Genomic DNA, 20,650 nt, shown 5'->3' with positions numbered 1-20,650 from the left:
TAACAGCGTTATTATCTTTGCAAGCTATCTCTTGTGTTGGAAGTGTGGCTAATTGTGGAACAGACCACAAACCTGCACTGAAAACGAGCACGAAGGTGGGAGGAAGCCATGAGCAGGTAAGGTCTGCGTCACCATGACTACAGCCGTGTCCTGCATGCGTGACACAGCAACAATAAGAGGAGACAAAGGAGGTGGGCGCCGATGATGATGAGGAGGAGGAGGAGGCTCGCTAACGAGGCAGCGAGACTGCGGCGCCGGCGTGCGGATGAAGAGGAATTATTCATGAGGAGCATCCCAGATGCCTCACACGAGAGACGCAAACCTCAGCAAGGGAACACGGGACGCTCGTCGGGGTCGCTTGTAACCTCCGCCAAGGCCACGCAAAAACAACACACAAGGATTTGTGCCGAGAACCCGGCGATGCAAATCCATAAAAGTCACATTGGAGGTTCTGATCCGTTTTACCTCGGAATAAATACTGATGGGGGACGTTTACGCCCTGCGATGCGAGACCTAATTGTGAGACTTCTAATGGACACACCTGGCATACACGCGCACGCACACACACAGTGAGGCATGACTTTGGGCAGAAGGTCACAGCATGGTGCCTTCCTGTCACAACGCATCTGTCGCCATGGTAACAAGACTCCAGAAAGGACAAAAATATGGCAAACCCTCACACCAGGATGTTTGACACATTTTGCACATTGAAGTAACGATGTAATCGTCTATTTTCCATAAGTGTCCGTGATGCACGTGTGTGTTATTGTAGCGGGCGCTGCAGCAAAAAGGAATAACGTAAACATGAAAGCAAGTTTTACAGCGTTTAGAGCAGGCGTTCTCAAATGGTCTCTGCTTGGGACAAATATCTTCCAAACGTCATGAAGTCACGACCCATTTTTATTTAAGTCATTACTTAAAAAATATATATATATATTATTATTTTTTAAACATTTTTATTTAAGTCAATTTTATTTTTATTTATTTCAGTTATTTTCTTTACACTTTTATTTACTTTAATTTTTATTTATTTTACATTTTTCTTGACTTTCATTGAAGTCAATTTTACTTTTATTATTCACTTTTATTTGTATGTATTTCAGTTATTTTTTACACTTTTGTATAAGTTAATTTAATTTTTATTAATTTTTATTTTACACTTTTCAGTGAATTTAATTTTTTATTTTATTTTTATTTTTTTACACTTAAGTTTTTGTTTTTTACACTTGCATTGTAGTTAATTAAATTTTCTTTTTGACACCTAAAAATAAAATTCCCTTATAGTGCAAAAAAATTAAAACCTAAATTAATAAAAAATAAAACTAAAATCCACTTAAAGGGTAAAAAAAAAATAAAAATAACATTGGCATAAATATAAGTGTAAACAATAATAACAATTCACAAAAAATAGTAACTGACCAGACTTAAAAGTGTAAAAAAATACATATAACTAAACATAAAATTCACTTATTTTTTTTACACTTTTATTGAAGTCACTTTTATTTGCAGTCTTTTTTTTACACTTTTATTGTCAGGAGGAAGACGACTAAAAGAATGGACCCAGAATGGATCCACGACCCACTTTTGGGAACTGCTGCTTTAAAGCAAGTTTCTCTTTTAATGTCACAAACAAGACGGAGCCGTCCGTGAGCCCTCATGTAGCTAATATTGTGTTGTATAATTGTATAAATATTAAAAACGTGTTGGTATGACACAGAGCAGTTCACCATCTCCTCCTTTTATGTTGGATGTCATCGCATCGTGCACCCGCAATGGCTTCCCCCTGAAACGACGACACTTCCCGCCGTGACACGGACATGGAAGGAAGCGGCACGTCTCCAGGAGAGCAACCTTGACAGCAAACAGACAACCTTGACCGTAGACAGGACGTCCAGACAGCACGCACACGCTAACCGGGAGGCCTGCTCACAGACTGACTCAGATAAACGGCTGCTGAGGAGCTGCTAAAAATAAAACACAGCTTCCCACGTGGAAACAAAAACACGGCGTCAGTCTTCCACTTCCACTTCCACCAAGCCAGCAGCAGCCCAAAAGCCGAGTCTGCGTTTTGTTTCGCCAGAGTTCATGCTAACGTTCACGTGTCACGCCGTGATAGCATCAAACCTCTCATCTCGCCGCTGGCTTTCAAGCGCCAATCAGCCAATCGGAAGACTGGAAATGCCTCAGCCACCGCCTTAGTCGCATATTAGAGATAAAACTTATCATGCTTATGTGTAAACATACTTATCGCTATATGCTTTTAGTAAGCCCTGCTATGTCTGTGTGTGTGTAGCTTTAATGCTAATGAGCTGTGTGTGTCTCCAAGACGTGCTGTACTGAAACGCTGCACTTGTCCAAGGTAAACGATGTCATATATCGCATATGACAAAGTAACACTAAGGAGGGTTAGCACATTAGCAACACCAGCAACGCTGTGTGATGCTAAAGTGCTAACATTACTTTTTAGCATCATGCTAGGTTAGCGTATTGGCTGAAGAAAAACAACACGGTCAAACTCACAGCTCCCACATCTGTATCTAACTGACGGGTAGCTAGCAGAGCACCAGGCTGCATTTTAAGATGTGTGCCTTTTTACAACACTGTAGGCTTAAATCTATGAAATATTTATGAAATATTTATATTTATATTATATCAACAATACACTATGTGCTTCGCACGGGTGTCAAATGGCACAAACTTCGTCCCGAGGTTAAAAAGTGTGAGCATATATGAAGATCTCCTATTCTGCACACCCTCCAACGAAGGGGCTTGTTGAAGTTTAAAAATAACAAAAAATAAAACAAATCCTGGCCAAGTTTCATTCAATTAGCCTTCATACTTTTAAAAAAATGTGTAGCAAAGCTTGGTGGGCGTATACACGGGGCGGTGAGCAAATCAAGCGCTCCTTTTTCCTCCTGCCTGTGACGTTAACGGCCCCCTCGAGCTGACTTGTAAACAAACATTCACTTTCCGAGGAAGACATTGGTGCTCATAAACACGTACGGTAGTACTGTTACAACATCACCAAAAAGTGACTTTTGCATCACAGGAGACCTTTAAAGACAAAGCGTACATTACGCTACACTACGTAATGCATACTGTATAGTCAACGTGATGAATTATGCACATTTCCTTTAAAAATATTGACTTTTGAGCCAAATATGGTGACGATGATTTGATTTTGCATGTCACTCTATGACATGACCACAGCCTCAGGTCAGCCATTACACGTGAAACCACGTGCACAGCCTTCAAGACACACACACACACACACACACGCACGCACGCACACACACACATGCGCATGAGTAGCACAAAGTGCACATAACGGATGCAGGTCACCATCACCACAGTGCTAATAATGCCTCATCACCAGCGTAAGCGGTGCTGCTGGGCTGGGCCGTGCTGAGTCATACACTGCAGTGGTCTAAATATAGCATTGTGGGTAATGTAGTCCCCCACCCCTCCTCCCCCCACATCAACACCATGCTGCTTCATGGCGAACGGAAGATGTCAACATTTCCAGGAGTCCTGCGCGGGAGGGAGGGAGGCTTGGCGAGGCTGGCGCTGTCGCCACGGCAACGCAGCCCGTGGGAAAGCTGGCGAGTGAGAGCACGGGAGCGACGGCGGCGCGAGGAATCTCTGAATGGAGGAGGAAACGAGCGAGCGGCGCGCAAACAAACACACCGACAAGCCTGTTGATTTAGAGTGTGGGGGGGTTGCAAAGTGCGGCCCGGGCGCCATTTTCAGCTTTTTATTGGTCCTCGCTATGTTGTCAAAATAAAGTCAATGGATTAATAATAAGACAGATAATTAGATATGATTGGCATGTGCTTTGTCAGCTATAAAGCAAAGCTAAGATGATTTGTTCATGTAGTTAGCATATATTGACATACATCCAATTGCTTTTAGCATCTTTTACGTCTGTTCCCTCATCCTTTCATTTTCCCAGTGTTTCCCATACGTAAATTTGGCGCTATCTGTTTAGCCTCACTCACAAACACATTGTAACGCACCGCAGAAGAAGACGTAGCAGGAGTGACCGGTGGCGATACTGTTGCTATATACAGTACAGTATATATAAATACAGTATATAGCCACAAACCAGACCCCATTCAAAACTGCCATTAGAAAAGGGCAAAATTTTGCATGTAACCTCTTGAAGTGCAGTTTTTCCTATTGAAATGTCTCATGAGGGAACAAAGCACAGTTTACAATGTAACCTCTGAGTGCACAGGTGCTCCCATTCAAAATGTCACTAGAAAAAGGCACAATTTAGTATGTAGCCTTTTAAGTGCAGTTTTTCCTCTTAAAAAGTTTCAGGAAAAAAGCACAGTTTAAAATGTAACCTCTGAGTGCACAGGTGCTCCCATTCAAAAGCGTCATTAGAAAACGGCACAATTTAGTGTGTGACCTCTTGAAGTGCAATTTTCCCGATTGAAAAGTCTCATGAAGAAAAAAAAGCACATTTTAAAATGTAACTTGTGAGTGCACAGTTGCTCAGTTGTTACATTCTAAATTGTGCCTTTTTCCAATGACACTTTTGAATGGGGCAGCTACTGTTGATACCATCCATAGTCTTTTTCAAAAAAGCAACTCAGGACAAATCTAGTGAAGAAATTCTGACATGAAAGGACGCTTCCCTCTTCTGCCGCGGTGGGCCCCTCCCCCATCTAAATGGGTCTTGTTTGAGAAACATTATTAAACCACTTTTTACTCACTTTTTGCAAATGCATCATGCAATGTCAATACCCCCTACCCCCCACGCCACCACAGAAAAATTGCAGGAAAATGTTTTATATCCCCAACACTGCAAAACGGGCTTCACTACACATCTTAAAATAAAAGTCCGTCAGCTCCAGACGTGGGAGCTGTAAGTTTGATTTTTTTTTTTCAGCGAACATGCTAACCTCGCATGATGTTGCTGTTAAAATGTAATGCCAGCACTTTATGCCAGCTATGTCAGATGGTATAATATTGTAATTACTTCTTCGCAACACACTCTGTCGCAGACAAACACATCTCATTAGCATTAAAGCCACACACACACACACACACACACACATATATGCATTCACACTCGCACATGCACAGCATTGGTCAGCCTCTCGTCTCATTAAACACAAGTTGGCCTTGGAGCAGAAAAACTCACTGAGCTTTCCCATGTTCACTGAACCACTGTGTGCATGTATGCAGGCGCGTGTATGTGTGTGTGCAACAGAGCACGTCTGTAGCTGACCTCCGGGACAATGCAGGATTGTGACACGAGGAAGTGTCCTTCCAGAGAAGGATGCAGGGAAGGAATGATGGAGAGTTTGATGTTGGGAGGACACAGCGAGTGGAGGCAACAATGACGGGAGGGAGGAGACTCAGGGGGGCCCCTCTCATGGCCATCGTGTTTTTGTGGCCTTCAACAACAACATACGGATAGAAAAACCACATGGGCTATCAAACTGCATCAGAATCAGACCTCATTCAAATGCGGATCAATGTCACCGTAGCTTAAATGGACATGATCAGTCAACATCCTGCCTAATAATTTTAGCCAATTCTTGGGGGTCACACCCACGACCCCTCCCAGACATCAATTTTCCGTCAGATAAACACAAAAGCCCCCAAACAAGCAACTCATTTGACTTAAGAATAATTTGAAATTTGCAAGAAATTTTAAAATAGCTAAAATGCTATCTTTCTAACAGGTAGCATGCTAACTACTGAAAGTTCTGAGGTGGTTCAATAGTGTCCCGACATCCTGCCATGTTGCATTTTGACACGAGTAAAAGAGCTAAAATGCTATCATGCTAAAGTGCAGAGGAGGTTCTATAGCATGCCTACATCATGCCATGTACACTGCATTTCGACGTGAGTAAAATAGCTAAAGTGCTATCATGCTAACTTGTGAAAATGCCGAAGCGGGTCTATTGCATCCTGAAAACATCATGCCATGTTTATATTTACCTTTTGACTTGAGTACAATGAATAAAATGCGATCATGCTAACAGTTAGCATGTTATCTACTGAAAATGCCAAGGCGGTTCTATAGCGTCCCAACGTAATGCCATGTATATATTTGCATTTTGACATGAGTAAAATAGTTAAAATGCTAACAGTTATCATGCTAACTACTGAACGTGCCGAGGCGGTTCTGTAGCATCCTGACAACATGCCATGTTTATATTTACATTTTCACATAGGTAAAATAGAGAAAATGCTATCATGCTAACTGGCATGTTAACTACTGAAAGTGCCAAGTCAATTCTATAGCGTCCCAACTTCATGCCATGGTTATATTTACATTTTGACTTGAGCAAAATGGATAAAATGCTATCATGCTAACAATTGGTAACTGGTGAGGCGGTTCTATAGCGTCCAGACATCAAGCCATGTTTAGATTTGAATTTTGACTTGAGTAAAAAAGCTAAAATGCTATTATGCGAACTACTGAAAGTTCTGAGGCGGTTCCATAGCGTCCCGACATCATGTCATGCTTATGTTTGCATTTTGACATGAATAAAAGGGCTAAAACGCTATCATGCAAAAGTTAGCATGCTAAATACTGAAAGTGCCAAGGCGGTTCTATAGTGTCCCTACATCATTCCATGCTTTTATTTGCATTTTGACATGGGTAAAATAAATCAAATGTTAACAGTTAGCATGCTAGCACCTAGCAAGATGTGTCATCTGGCCCAAGTTCAGTAGCAAGGTCAGAAAGCCCACTTAAACAGGCAACATGCTAGCATGCTAGCATTTCACCCAAAATCCACAAGTCAAATGGCATACGTTGACACAGCATGATGTCAAATCACAATAGAACCGCCTTGGTGCTTTGGCTACTAAGCTTTAAACATTTTTCATGAAGGCTCGTCTGTCATGAGGACTCCTTGTTTGCCCTCCGCTCACAGCAACAAAGCTATTTTTCTCTCATTGCCTCTTCACTTGTTGCCTGGCAACTGCCCTCGCACATGTGACCCGGCCTGGCTTGGGTTGGCTGAGGATAGTCCGTGTCAGAGGAGCACACACACACACACACATGCACGTGTGTGTGTCGCTAGGAACAATCTGCCACTGTCGGCCTGTCATTGGTGCACACGAGTCATCTGTGGCTCGTTATGTTCGCCAAATCAATCGACTCTACTCTCATGCCAGCGCTTTTTAAACTATAAACACATGTCACTCTGGCAACACACGGACAAGGCCTTGGATCAGCAGGAGGGTTGTCTCCAGCACATATTGCTACAACACAGCAGTAACAGAACCAGTGTTGTAATGGCGGTAAGGAGGAAACCGCGCCACGATACGTGTAACACGTACGACTTTCAACATTTTACAGTGCATACAGAGCCAGATGAAGCTGCTGGATGATAACTGCTTGTGATATGGCGGCTCGCCACAAATAAATCTAGACCGCCACAACTCCATTCGAGAGTGTCTGTGAATGTATCTCGTCATTCCAACTCCGTACAGTAGATGGCATTGTGACTCATTGTGACTGTTATGTGCAATGATATGTGTTTATATTTTAAAATTCATGTTATTTACATTACGTAATATACTGTATGTAGTGTTTTTTTTGTCATAAATCTTTTATGTATTTAAAACATTTTTTTTTGTATTTTTCTGCGATTGGCTGGCGACCAGTCTAGGGTGTACCCCGCCTCATGCCCGAAGTCAGCTGGGATAGGCTCAGCATACCCCCGCAACCCAAATTAGGATAAGTGGCATAGAAAATGGATGGATGGATAATTTGTATTTTTAAAATTATTTTTAAAAATTACATTTTAAATATTAAATATTTTAAATGTTAACACTTTACACATGTATAATTTTATCATTTTAATGTATATAAAATATATATAAATATAATATATATTAAAAAATATACAACTTCAATTAAACATGAAAAACAAACAATTTTTTGTAATATTATAATATTTATCCATCTATCCATCCATCTTCTACCGCTTATCCAAGATCAGATTGCAAGGGCAGCAGCCTAAGCAGGGAGGCCCAGACTTTCCTCTCCCTGGCCACTTCGTCCAGCTCCTCCCGGCGGATCCCGAGGCGTTCCCAGGCCAGTTGGGAGACATAGTCTCTTCAACGTGTCCTGGGTCTTCCTCGAGGCCTACTACCGGTCGGACTTGCCCTGAACATCCCCCCAGGGAGGCGTCCGGGAGGCATCCTGACCAGCCACCTCATCTGGCTCCTGTCAATGCGAAGGAGTAGCGGTTCCCGGATGACAGTGCTTCTCACCTTATCTCTAAGGGAGAGCCCAGCCACCCTACGGAGAAAGTTCATTTCGGCTGCTTGTACCCGCGATCTTGTTCTTTCGGTCATTACCATAGGTGAGGGTAGGAACGTACATCGACCAGTAAATTGAGAGCTTTGCCTTTCGGCTCAGATCTCTCTTCACCACAACGGACCGATGTAGAGTTCGCGTCACTGCAGACGCCGCACCAATTTGCCTGTCGATCTCGCGTTCCATCCTTCCCTCACTCATGAACAAGACCCCGAGGTACCTAAACTCCTCCACTTGGGGCAGGAACTCATCCCAGACCTGGAGATGGTACTCCACCCTTTTCTGGGCGAGAACCATGGACTAGGACTTGGAGGTGCTGATTTTCATCCCGGCCGCTTCACACTCGGCTGCAAATCGATCTAATTAAAGCTGAAGTTTACGGCTCGATGAAGCCACATCTTCTGCAAAAGGCAGAGACTCAATCCTGCAGCTACCAAGCCGGAACCCATCAACGCACTGGCTGCGCCTAGAAATTCTGTCCATAAAAATAATGAACAGAATCGGATACAAATGGCAGCCCCGGCAGAGTCCAACCCTCACTAGAAAGGTGCAAAGCAAACTCTGACGCCGGTCATACAGGGAACAAACAGCCTGAATTAGCTGAATTAGTGGCAGCGACAGTGAGACCTGGAGAGGCGTGATTGGGAGGAACGGCCCCCCTGATCTGAACCCGAGCGGTGCTTTGTTATTGGACTTCTGTGCTTATCACAGATTGTTGATAACGAACACTATGTTCAAGCACAAGGGTGTCCACATGTGCACTTGGTACCAGGATACCTTAGGCTGCACTTCAATGACTTTGTGGTCGTATCATCGGACTTGTGGTTTTGGACACTCGGGTGAAGGGAGGGGCGGAGCTGTCAACCGATCACCACCTGGTGGTAAGTTGGCTCCAATGGTGGGGGAGAATGCCATTCAGACATGGCAGGCCCAAACGTATTGTGAGGATCAGCTGGGAACAAGTTTCAACTCCCACCTCCAGGAGAGCTTCGACCATGTTCCGAGGGAGGTGGCGGACATTGAGTCTGAATGGGCCATGTTCCATGCTTCCATTGTTGACGCAGGTGATCGGAGCTGTGGCCGTAAGGTGGTCGGTGCCTGTGGCGGGAATCCCAGAACCCGTTGGTGGACACCAGTGGTGAGGGATGCCGTCAAGCTGAAGAAGGAGTCCTCTCGGGCCTTTTTGGCTCATGGGACTCGGGAAGCAGCTGACAGGTATCGGCAGGCCAAGCGGTCTGCGGCCCTGGTAGTCGCTGAGACAAAATCCATCATCCGGCGTCTCAGGAGGGGGAAGCAGTGCACAGTCAACACCGTGTATGATGGTGATGGTGTGCTGCTGACCTCTACTCGGGATGTTGTGGATCAGTGGAAAGAATACTTCGAAGACGTCCTCAATCCCACCGACATGTCTTCCTATGAGGAACAAGGGAATCCCCTGAGGGAGCACTCTCAAGAACTCCCTCTAGAGACTCCGAAAAGGGTGGGTATTCTGAACTGCTGTTAATAATAAGCACAAACAGTCTGGACCTGTCCCCCCACCCTATGGCGGAGGGAAACTGCCCTCTCATTCATCGGGTTAAACATACAGGCCACAAGCCGGGGTGCAACAACAATTGTCACCCCTGTTCTGTAGCCGTGGATCGGACCGCCAAGGTCCCTGCCTTTGCGTGCCACTCAGCTCACTCTGCACCCGACCCCTTTGGCCCCGCCCATGAGTGGTGAGCTCATTGGGGTGGGACCCATGTCGTCTCTTCGGGCTGTGCCCGTCCGGGCCCCATTGGTGTAAGCCCGGCCACCAGATTCTCACCGTCGTGCCACTCCTCCAGGCCTGGCTCCAGAGGGGGACCCTGGTGACCCGCGTCCGGGCAAGGGAAAGCATGGTCCAGTGGTTTGTTTCGTCATAAGGGTCCATTGAGCCACTCTTTGTCTTGTCCCTCACCTAGGACCTGTTTGTTGTGGGTGACCGACAACTTAGCTCCTAGGAACATCGGGACACGCAAACTCCTCCACCACTTTAAGGTGGTAGCTCAGGGAGGGGATGATATTATAATGGAATATTTTAAATATTTGTTTTAAATAAAAAATAATAACAAGAATATAAAAATATAAAATAATATAGTAATATACATATATATAAAAACATAATAATAATAGTAATAATAATAATAAATACTTTTCAAATAAAGTATAAATAAAATAAAATATTTTAAAATATTTAAATAAATAACTCAAATGTATTTTCCATTTTTTAGATCATAAAATCATAATAAATATTATTTTAAAAATAAAACAATTAAAAAATTGAAATATATATTTTTATGTATATTTACAATGAATAAACAAACATTTTAATAAAAAATACTGAAATATTTTGAATATTTTTCTATTTTAAATGTCTATCTTATATAACAATTTTAATTAAACTATTACAAATATTTTTATTTAAATTATTTATTTTTTATTTTAATTATATTTTTCAAATAATATAATATGTATTATATATTTTTCATTTATTTAAACATTTTTACATTTATTTTATTTACTAATATATGTAGTGTTTTTATTATAAATCTTTAATATATATATATATATTTTTTATAATAGTTTTATCATTGTTAAATAAATTTTTTGTTTGTTTGTTTTTTTTACTGCCACAAATACAGTTTGGTCCACTTCTTTTCACTCCTACTTCCATTGAGTCCAGAGTGCATGCGTGTTCAATATGCTGACACAGCTTGATGACTTCCTGTCTGGTCTCTTCAAGCGTGCTGAGTCATCGTTGGTCTCATAGGAGACCACCTGAGGTCACACACTTTGAAACAGTTTCACCCAAACGTCCCTCTTTAACAAGCTCCTCCCCCTGCTGATGTGTGTATTTCTTTAAAATGCCATCAATCTAGACATTCTATTTTTCAGCATTAAAGCAGCAATACTTAACAACAGGCAGGCTGTGGTCCTACCTCTGGTGTTGGTCGCCATGTCTGCAACCTTCTGAAAGGCATCCAGGAAGGCCACGGCTGCCAGAACCGTGGTTCTACAGAGACCATTACAGTATAGCATTATTGGTATTATTGTGAATTTCTCTTGGAGAAAGTATCTATCTATCTAGCTCTCTATTATAATACACTCCATACAGAGCATAAAGCCTGGAGACGCACGAGTGGACTCACCTCAGCTGTGAATGGAGTTTGGTGGCCTTGGCGCTGAAGTCCTCCCATACGGGATACGAGCACTGGGAACACACAAAATGACGCATGTCAAAAACCAATACGATCATCAAACCTTACCTTTTTTCAGTCATTTTCTGCCCCAAAATTCAACATCATAAACCATCACAACCAAACATCTTTCATCAAAGGTTCTTCACTCACTACAGCGATAAACTTTGACCTCGCCATCACGCTACCTTGCTAGCTGAGGCTTTAAACGTGGCGTCCTCACACTGCGCCATCTTTGTACCGCGCTTATTGCTCACACCCCCACTGTGTCTCCTTCACCCCCCATAACAGAATCCTCACCTCCTTATGCCCGTTCCTAATCTACACGCACACACACGCAGCATCAAAGCGTCGTTGCTAATGAAATTCCTACCCCCGCCCTCTGCTGCTATCTCCCCCACCCCACCCCCCAGCAGCAGCCCAGATGACATTACACTTGATCCACATTGACCTTTCACCCCCATAAAACAACTGCAAATTCACCACCACAGCCGGACCCGTCAAAATGAAGGAGGCGAAATATGTGTGTGTGTGTGTGTGTGTGTGCGTTGGGGGTGGAGCTTCCTGTTGTGATGTCAGCAAACGATGCACTACGCTTTGATCTTCTTTGATGTAGCATCGTTTACACACACACCCCCCCCCCCCCCCGCCCCGGTACCACAGAATAGCCCCCCCGACACGCACACGCACACACGCATGCTCCCTCCTCTCATGGCTGTTTGAAGTGCACCACGCATCTTAGGGAGGAGATAACGTGCAGTGACCCCGCCCTGCTCCTCATTAGCATATTTGACAATAACATAAAACTGTATCGGCATAGCATCCTGTGTCAGGCGACACTGATAATGGTGTGATGTTAGCATAGCGCTCAGAGTGAGTGAGCGTGATTCTTCTTGGATTCCAGAATGTTCTTTGGCTGCACGGCCTCACAGGCTTGCACCACTTTCTGTGTCACGCAGGCCGTGGGGCAAACATGCATGAGCCTGCCACGATTGCACGCCGTGTTGTTACATCATCACTTCCTGTGTCACACAAGTACCTGACACACACACACACACACACACACACACACACACACACAGCTTTGTCAGGCGAGGTGTGATGACTGAACTCGAACTTTGGCGTTCAATAATAGTGCCACCCTGTGGCATATTTGTCCAAAAGGTAATAGCACAGGCAACACAGTAGGGATGCACGGTTTGACACATTTTCACCCTTTTGTGTGCAGCACTTCATGTATCCTCCCTTCCTGCCGGCCTTTCACTCTTAAGGATGCTGTGATTACTTCCTGTTTATCATTCCGCACCCTCCCTTTGCTTCTCTGATGCTCATATGGCGTTGAAACCATGCTGTTTCTCACCAAAGGCTCTCTTTAAAATTTTTAAAATTATTATTATTTTATTATTATTGAGATAATGTAAACCGACCAGTCCAGGGTGTACCCCGCCTGTCGCCTGAAGGCAGCTGAGATAGGCTCCAGCATAACCCCGCGACGCTAAAGAGGAGAAGCGGCATATAAAATGGATGGATGGATAATGTAAACCTGCAATAAAACCTGTTGATCAAGTCTGGTGCTAGACACAGCAAACAATTACTGACACCTAGTGACCAGTGTAGTATACTACATTCACTATTTAAATGCGTTTTTTTTATTTCCTTGTATTTGCATTCTGGTTCATTTTTATACTTGACAATGTTTCATTTAGGCAGGAAATAACATTAAAACTGCTTCAATATGCATATTTTTGGACTAATAATAGGCCGTATTCAACCACCAAACATATGCTCGTAATAAAAATTGTAATTGTTCCTGGTGCTACCCTACACTAAAAAAGTCATGTTTTTTTCTGTCTTGCTTGTGGCTAACGCTCGCTGTCCTCCGGCCTCGCGGCGGCTCCCAGTCCAGCCAGTGTTCCCAGTGCTCCATGGAGATCTCCACTCAGCGCTGCCATGGATGAGGAGCTTACTGTCTCCTCCGGCTCTTTTGTTCCCTTTGTTTCTCCCGCAGCCGCTCAGCAAAACAGAGGAAATCCAGCAGGAGCGACAGAGAGCAGCCGAGAGGGACGGAGGGATTAGTCTCATTTTTTTGTTTTTTATGTGGTATAATTCACACCTTAAAAAGAGAGGCTAATGTCACCGCCTTCATATGCGTTAAAATCTATTTTTTGTATTTTATTTATTTGATGTTCTCCACAAACAAGCGACAACGCTAACAGCATCCTGAAAGGTGGTCCTCCATCTAACCTGCATGGATTTAGTGCTACCTGTTTGCCGTCGCTCACAAACACACAATAACAGGCTGTGTCTGCATAGCTTGTTCCATGAAATGAAATCAACACCCGTACGTCAATAACGTCATGTTCTCTTCTTAGGGATTTGTGTTAGAGGGGTTTGGTTTGGGGGCTCGGGTTAGGGTTAGGGTTAGAGGGTTTAGGGCAGTGGTTGTCAACTATTTTCTGTCATGCCCCCACTGGGGTACAGAATTATTTTCACACCCCACCGATATGAAATACTATTGTGAAACTGATAGTATCTATTTATTTATCTGTACTGTACAGACTGAACTCAAAACTGAAACCAGCAAAATGCAACAAAAGGGAGAGCAGTGAAGCATACAAGCGTATTTAAGAGTCAAATTGCATGCTGAGTACGACAATTCTTAGATGTTGGCAGGTTTGCTCGAATATTCAAAGTACTTCCTGCTTCTCACGCTCCCCCCCTAACAGTTCACATTAAATAAATTGACATGTGCATCCATTTGTGTTTGTATTCCTTGTCTCTCTTTCAGGCTGGATGACAAGAGGTTTCACTCTGCAGCTGTCTGTGCGCTACAGTGGAATGAACAGAGAGAGTGAACCCTCCTGTCGCCTCGCCCCTCTTTGTCCCTCTACGTGGAGGAGCACCTACCTTGGCTAGCAGCAAATTAGCCTCGTGAGCCAGTATACGCTAACATGAATGACGTCACAAAAGCGATAGTTTCTAAGGCGAATGCCACATTTCCCAGTGTGAGAATATTTCGGTTTTAAAAAGACAGAACGTCAGCAACATTGCATTTTACTCAAATATGACGCCGTTACATTAATTCAACAATACACTGCACTACAGTGTTAAATACTTTTGAGAAATGAAAGTTTTTTGCTTTTGATACGATGTGCTCTCATTATTATGCCATATAATTAACGAAAAAAACGGTCTCAAAAAGTGTCAATAATATCGATTACCAACAATAATTTGCAAGGCAATTATCGACCAGCAAAATTTGTTATCGTGACAGGCCTACGTCAAAATCAATTGTTGAACTTGTCAAAACTATCAATATTGGCTATATTGTGAAAGGGTTCTTACGACAAAAATAAAACAGGAAAAAAAACATGGAATATAATGAATAATGAATAATGAATTACACACAACTTTATAGTATCCGCGTTTATGATAGGGATTGTTTTGGGACGGTAACCCTGTGGACATGATTAGACACTCTGACCCGCTCCATGTATACTTTGTTAAAAAGCAGGCTTCGCCGCACATCTTAAAGTACAACACTGCCAGCTATCCCTCAGTCAGCCACAGACACGGGAGCTCTAAGTTTCATCCTGTTGCTTTTTCCCTTTAGCGAATATGCTAACCTAGCATGATGTTAGCACTTTAGCATCACATAGTCGGACGTCTCACGCAGAAGCTCCTCTTGGAGACAAACCAGAGGAATATTGATTGAGGAGCGGCTCCAAATGATGAGTGTGATGAGAAGGCTTTGACAGGCCTCACAAAGGCAGGGAGGCCATCTTGGCCGCCTCCCAGCCGCCTCCGCTCCCACCCATTCAGCGTCACTTAACGAGCCCCGGGACTTCACCGAGTCAGAGATTTTAATGAGCTGGAGAGAGGGAGATGATCCTTCACACGTCCTCCGATTGTGTCGGCTTCCTGGTTATCTCCTCGCTCGCTGAGCTTTTGTGCCGCCAAAATAAAGCTTCTCTGTAAAAGTGGACGGTTGGGAGCAACATCCAAACCGCTTCCAGCTCCTCGATGATGTTCTGCCGGAACAGGATTTGGAAGGTCCGCCGCTGCAATACAATCAGGTTGCTCATCCCTGATTCTAGTCAGCGTTCTACCAGCATTAGTTTCCATCCAACTAAACAAACAATCTTCTTTTGGAGATTATTTCCTGATGCAAAAGTTGGGGTACACATTTCCCCTTGATGAACCACGGCTCCCCAAGCACCGGCAGCACTCCTGCACGTTACCACCATGTGTGATGATGATGATGAAGGTCACGCAGCATCAATGTTCATGAACACACACACATGTGAGGTGTATATATCTTAATTGATTGACAGCCCTAATAAATATATATATTGTGTACAAACATCTCTACAGTATCTCTATACCAAATATATATATATATATATTTGGTATAGAGATATATATATATATATATATATATATATATATATATTTGGTATAGAGATACTATATACATATATATATATATATTTGGTATAGAGATACTGTAGAGATGTTTGTACGCAATATATATTTATTTTTATTATATATATATATAGTATAGAGATACTGTAGAGATGTTTGTACACAATATATATTTATTAGGGCTGTCAATCAATTAAGATATTTCATTACAATTAATCGCATTTTGTTCAGTTAACTCATTTAGTTAACTCATAGTTAATCGCATTTAATCGCAGATAGAAATACGTTTTTATCTATAATAAGTAGGGATGTAAATCTCTTTGTGGTAAATGATTCGATATTCAACTACAACAATGACATTTTATGTAAAAGGATATACATTTTGGAAATATGGGCCAGTATTTTATTCAAAAAATAATATACAGTTAGACATCCCCAAGTTTTGAAATGTTTAATGCGAACGGCGATTTGTCCCACTGTTTGACGGTCCTTGAACGCATCATTTACGTTCTCCCATGCTGCACAGATAGTAGGGATGTAAATCGGCTCGCATCTAAGAAACACTCGTATGCCAAGGTACCACTGCATATGATAATAAAAACAATACCTGCACTGCTCTGGCCGGCGACATAATCCATGATAACTCAAATCACAACGACAGCAGATACAAAAACCTTTGGTCTTGTTGCAAGAGCCATATGCAAGGGCTTTGAAGCTAAATTTACCTATCAAAATGCCCTTTTCTTTCTCTATTTGTCATCAATATTTGTTCCCGCTTGTGGCTACACAGTCACTGGTGCATCCTCAAACTACGTTGTGGGCGGAGGATCAAACAGCATGTTTGTGCGTGTCAAACCAAATAAATTTAAATATTACTCAATGACAACCCAACTGAACATGAGCTGCAGTTTTTAAATGACACTTTTGATTATTAAGGGAGGAAAAATCCAAAGCTACATGGTCCTGTGTGAAAAAAGTGATTGCTCCCTAAACCTAATAAGTGGTTGAGCCACCCTTAGCAGCAACAACTACAATCAAGCGTTTGTGATAACTTGCAATGAGTCTCTTACAGCGCTGGGGAGGAATTTTGGCCCACTCATCTTTGCAGAATTGTTGTCATTCAGCCACATTGGAAGCTTTTCCAGCATGAAGCGCCTTTTTAAGGTCATGCCACAGCATCTCAATAGGATTCAGGTCAGGACTTGGACTAGGCCACTCCAAAGTCTTCAGCCATTCAGAGGTGGACTTGCTGGTGTGTTTTGGATCATTGTCCTGCTGCACAACCCGAGTTGGTTTCAGTTTAAGGTCACCAACAGATGGCCGGACATTCTACTTCAGCAGAATTCATGCTTCCATTTATCACAGCAAGTCTTCCAGGTCCTGAAGCAGCAAAACAGCCCCACACAATCACACTACCACCACCATATTTTACTGTTGGTATGATGTTCTTTTTCTGAAATGCGGCGTTACTTTTACGCCAGATGTAATGGGACACACCTTCCAAAAAGTTCAACTTTTGTCTCGTCAGACCACAGAGTATTTTCCCAAAGGTCTTGGGGATCATCAAGATGGTTTCTGGCAAAATTGAGCTGAGCCTTAATGTTCTTTTTGTTCAGCAGTGGTTTTTGTCTTGGAACTCTGCCATGCAGGCTGTTTTTGTCCAGCGTCTTTCTTATGGTGGAGTCATTAACACTGACCTTAACTGAGGCAAATGAGGCCTGCAGTTCTTTGGATGTTGTGGTGGGGTCTTTTGTGACCTCTTGGATGAGTCATCGCTGCACTCTTGAGGTCATTTTGGTTGGCTGGCCACTCCTGGGAAGGTTCACCACTGTTCCATGTTTTGGCCATTTGTGGATAATGGCTCTCACTGTGGTTCGCTGGAGTCCCAAAGCTTTAGAAATGGCTTTATAACCTTTTCCACACTGATAGATCTCAATTAATCTCAGGTAAGTTGTTTTAACAGGGGGCAGTCACTTTTTCACACAGGGCCATGTAGGTTTGGATTTTTTTCTCCCTTAATAATAAAAAATCATTTAAAAACTGCATTTTGTCTTCAGTTCTATTGTCATTGACTAATATTCAAATTTGTTGGATGATCTGAAACATTTAAGTGTGACAAACATGCAAAAAAAAAAAAGAAATCAGGAAGGGACAAACACTTTTTCACACCGCTGTATACACAAAATTATGTTTTAAATATCTTTAGTTGTACATGAATTATTTTTGTATATATGTAGAGTGGTTTATATATATATATATATATATATATATATATATATATATATATATATATATATAAAATACACATACACTAAGCCCCCAACTAACGAACACAATTGGTTCCAGACCGTTCTTAAGTCAAATTGTTCTTAAGTCGGGGAAAAGGTAATATTACCAATGATATAGGTACTACATGCACGTGTATACATCCATCCATTTTCTATGCTGCTTATATATATATATATATATATATATATATATATATATATATATATACCATATATTTTAATACAATGTATGCAAAGTTTATATATCTATAATATTAATATTTATATATTAAAAAGTGCAATCAATATTTTATATATACAGTAGATACAGTGTATACTAAATTCTTTTTAAAAATCTTTACAATTTTTCATGAACGTATTTTTTATAGATGGTTAAATCACACGTTGATGACGTTGCCATGGCAACAGGGAGCCAACAGCAGAACATCTGTAGTGGAAACACACTGAGTGAACACTCCTGAAGTCGTACAGGAAGTCCAAATTCAGACAAAAATTTTGGATGGGGCGGGGGACACGAGTTCAAGCCCATTTAATCCAGCGGGTGTCAGAGGATTAGCTTTTGCTTTTTTTGCAACATTGGTGGGAAGAAAAGAAAAAGACAAACAGGAAGCTACGTGAAGTAAAAAGGGAGCAAACTTAACATTTGATACGAATAAAACTGCTCCATTTCTTCCATGGCACCACTGACCACGCCTGAGACCTCTGTGTGACCTTTGTGTGTGTTTAGAATGGCACAATGTATGTCTGCCTGTGTGTATCCCTAGGGGCTAGCTTTTATCTCTACTCTATTACCACACACACACACACGCACACGCACAGGACTAAGATTTACGAGCATGTGGGAAGCTTTCCAGGGGTGTGTGTTCATGTCTACACAGCACAAAAGAAACCAAACTACTTTGCATGTTTGCCACACACACACACACTTGCACTTATGTGTGTGGACAGCAAAGGGAAATGGAGGATGGGGCATGATGGGGGTGTTTATAGGAAGTGTGATGATGATATATTACACACAGCTCTCAGTGTAATGCAATACACCACTATCAAACTACAACATACCCCTTAAATGATAATAATAATAATAATAATCCAAGAAGAAAACGCAACACATAAAGCTGCTTCGTTTTTGTGGAAACAGCTTTCACAATTTTTAAAATGAAAATTAAAAAAAAGCAAACTTTTGACAGGCAACCCTCCAGTAAATAAATAACATTTTCATTTTATCCATCAAAATGCTGACTTTTTTCCATAATATCAGCAGTTTACTCTTGTAAAAGAATGACATTTTCTCATAATATCGTCGTTTTATTTCTGCTAAATTACGACCTGAATTATGTAGAGGTAAGTGCAAGGTGTGATAGGTTTGGATTATACGTGGATTTTTATTTGCACTTGTAAATATTTTTAATGTGCTAAATAGTGCTATGCTAAAAATGCTAAAAAAGAAATTCTCATAATATTTTCCTGTCAAATGACAAATGTTTCCATATAATATTGTCACTTTATTCTTTCAAAATGACCACTTTCATCTTTTACAATTGCAAATTTAATCTTGCAAAATTTGCTCTTTTTTTCTTATAATATTGCCGCTTTATTCCTGCTAAATTATTATTTTTTCTTCATAATATTGTTATTTTATTCTAGCAAAACGACATTTTTTTCCTCATAATATTGCTATTTTATTCTTGCACAATTACAATGTTTTCCTATGATATTGCTACTTCATTCTTGTAAAATTCCGACCTGAATTACATAAGTGCAAGGTATGATATGTTTGGATTTTAATTGGATTTTTATTTAAATATTTTAAACGAGTGATAAATAAACATTTTCTCCCATAATATTGTAACTTTACTCTCCGAAAAGTACCATCATTTCTTTTTTCATCATATTTTTTGTAATATTCTGAGTTTTTTTATTTTACATAAAATTAGACAAAAAATCATCAATCATGAAAATGATTTTTTTTTCCTCACAGAAGTTCAGCTTTATTTCTGGTAAAATTACAACATTTTCTCATAGCAAGGTTTTTTTTTTCCACATTACAATACATTTTGATGATGATGATGATGATGATTTCTCCCTTCACATAAACTCACGGAGCCGCACAGACGCTGTGTCACAAGTGCGGATGATGTTGCTAGGCAACCCTTCTACAGGCATGAATGATGAAGCCTCAAAATGGCAGCAGAGACTTCCCTCCTACACGTCACCAGGAAGTGTGAAGATGATCAATACTTGCTGTTTTGTGACGTTTCGTACTATTTCACGGTATTGCAGAGCGTGTTGTATTGAAGAAAAGTGTCCTTATCACCTGCCTGGAGATCATGTGAACCAGGACAGGAAGTAGTTCCATGCGGCCTTGAGGGCAGCATGTACAGTTAATAAAGCTACCACAGCCGCCACGGTTTGACCCTGGA

The 20,650-nt window shown here is 41.6% G+C and overlaps 1 protein-coding gene across 8 annotated transcripts in view; it reads right to left on the bottom strand.

Annotated features, from left to right (window-relative positions):
• The window catches only part of LOC129178205 (protein MTSS 2-like), a 43,413-nt gene that overhangs the window by 21,778 nt on the left and 985 nt on the right, over positions 1-20,650 (bottom strand). For 7 of the 8 annotated variants that reach the window (XM_054770206.1, XM_054770207.1, XM_054770210.1 and 4 more), the window contains exons 2-3: positions 11,467-11,528; positions 11,257-11,330 (exon numbers count right to left, since the gene is read on the bottom strand). In XM_054770206.1, coding sequence (XP_054626181.1) covers positions 11,257-11,330; positions 11,467-11,528 — 136 coding nt within the window. The remainder of the gene's footprint in view (positions 1-11,256; positions 11,331-11,466; positions 11,529-20,650) is intronic. The other variant, XM_054770214.1, reaches the window with a different exon arrangement.

The sequence above is a fragment of the Dunckerocampus dactyliophorus genome, chromosome 3, assembly GCF_027744805.1.
Source record: "Dunckerocampus dactyliophorus isolate RoL2022-P2 chromosome 3, RoL_Ddac_1.1, whole genome shotgun sequence".
Lineage (NCBI taxonomy): Eukaryota > Metazoa > Chordata > Actinopteri > Syngnathiformes > Syngnathidae > Dunckerocampus > Dunckerocampus dactyliophorus.
Note: the sequence above shows the minus strand (reverse complement) of the source record. Positions and strands in the feature narration are given on the sequence as shown.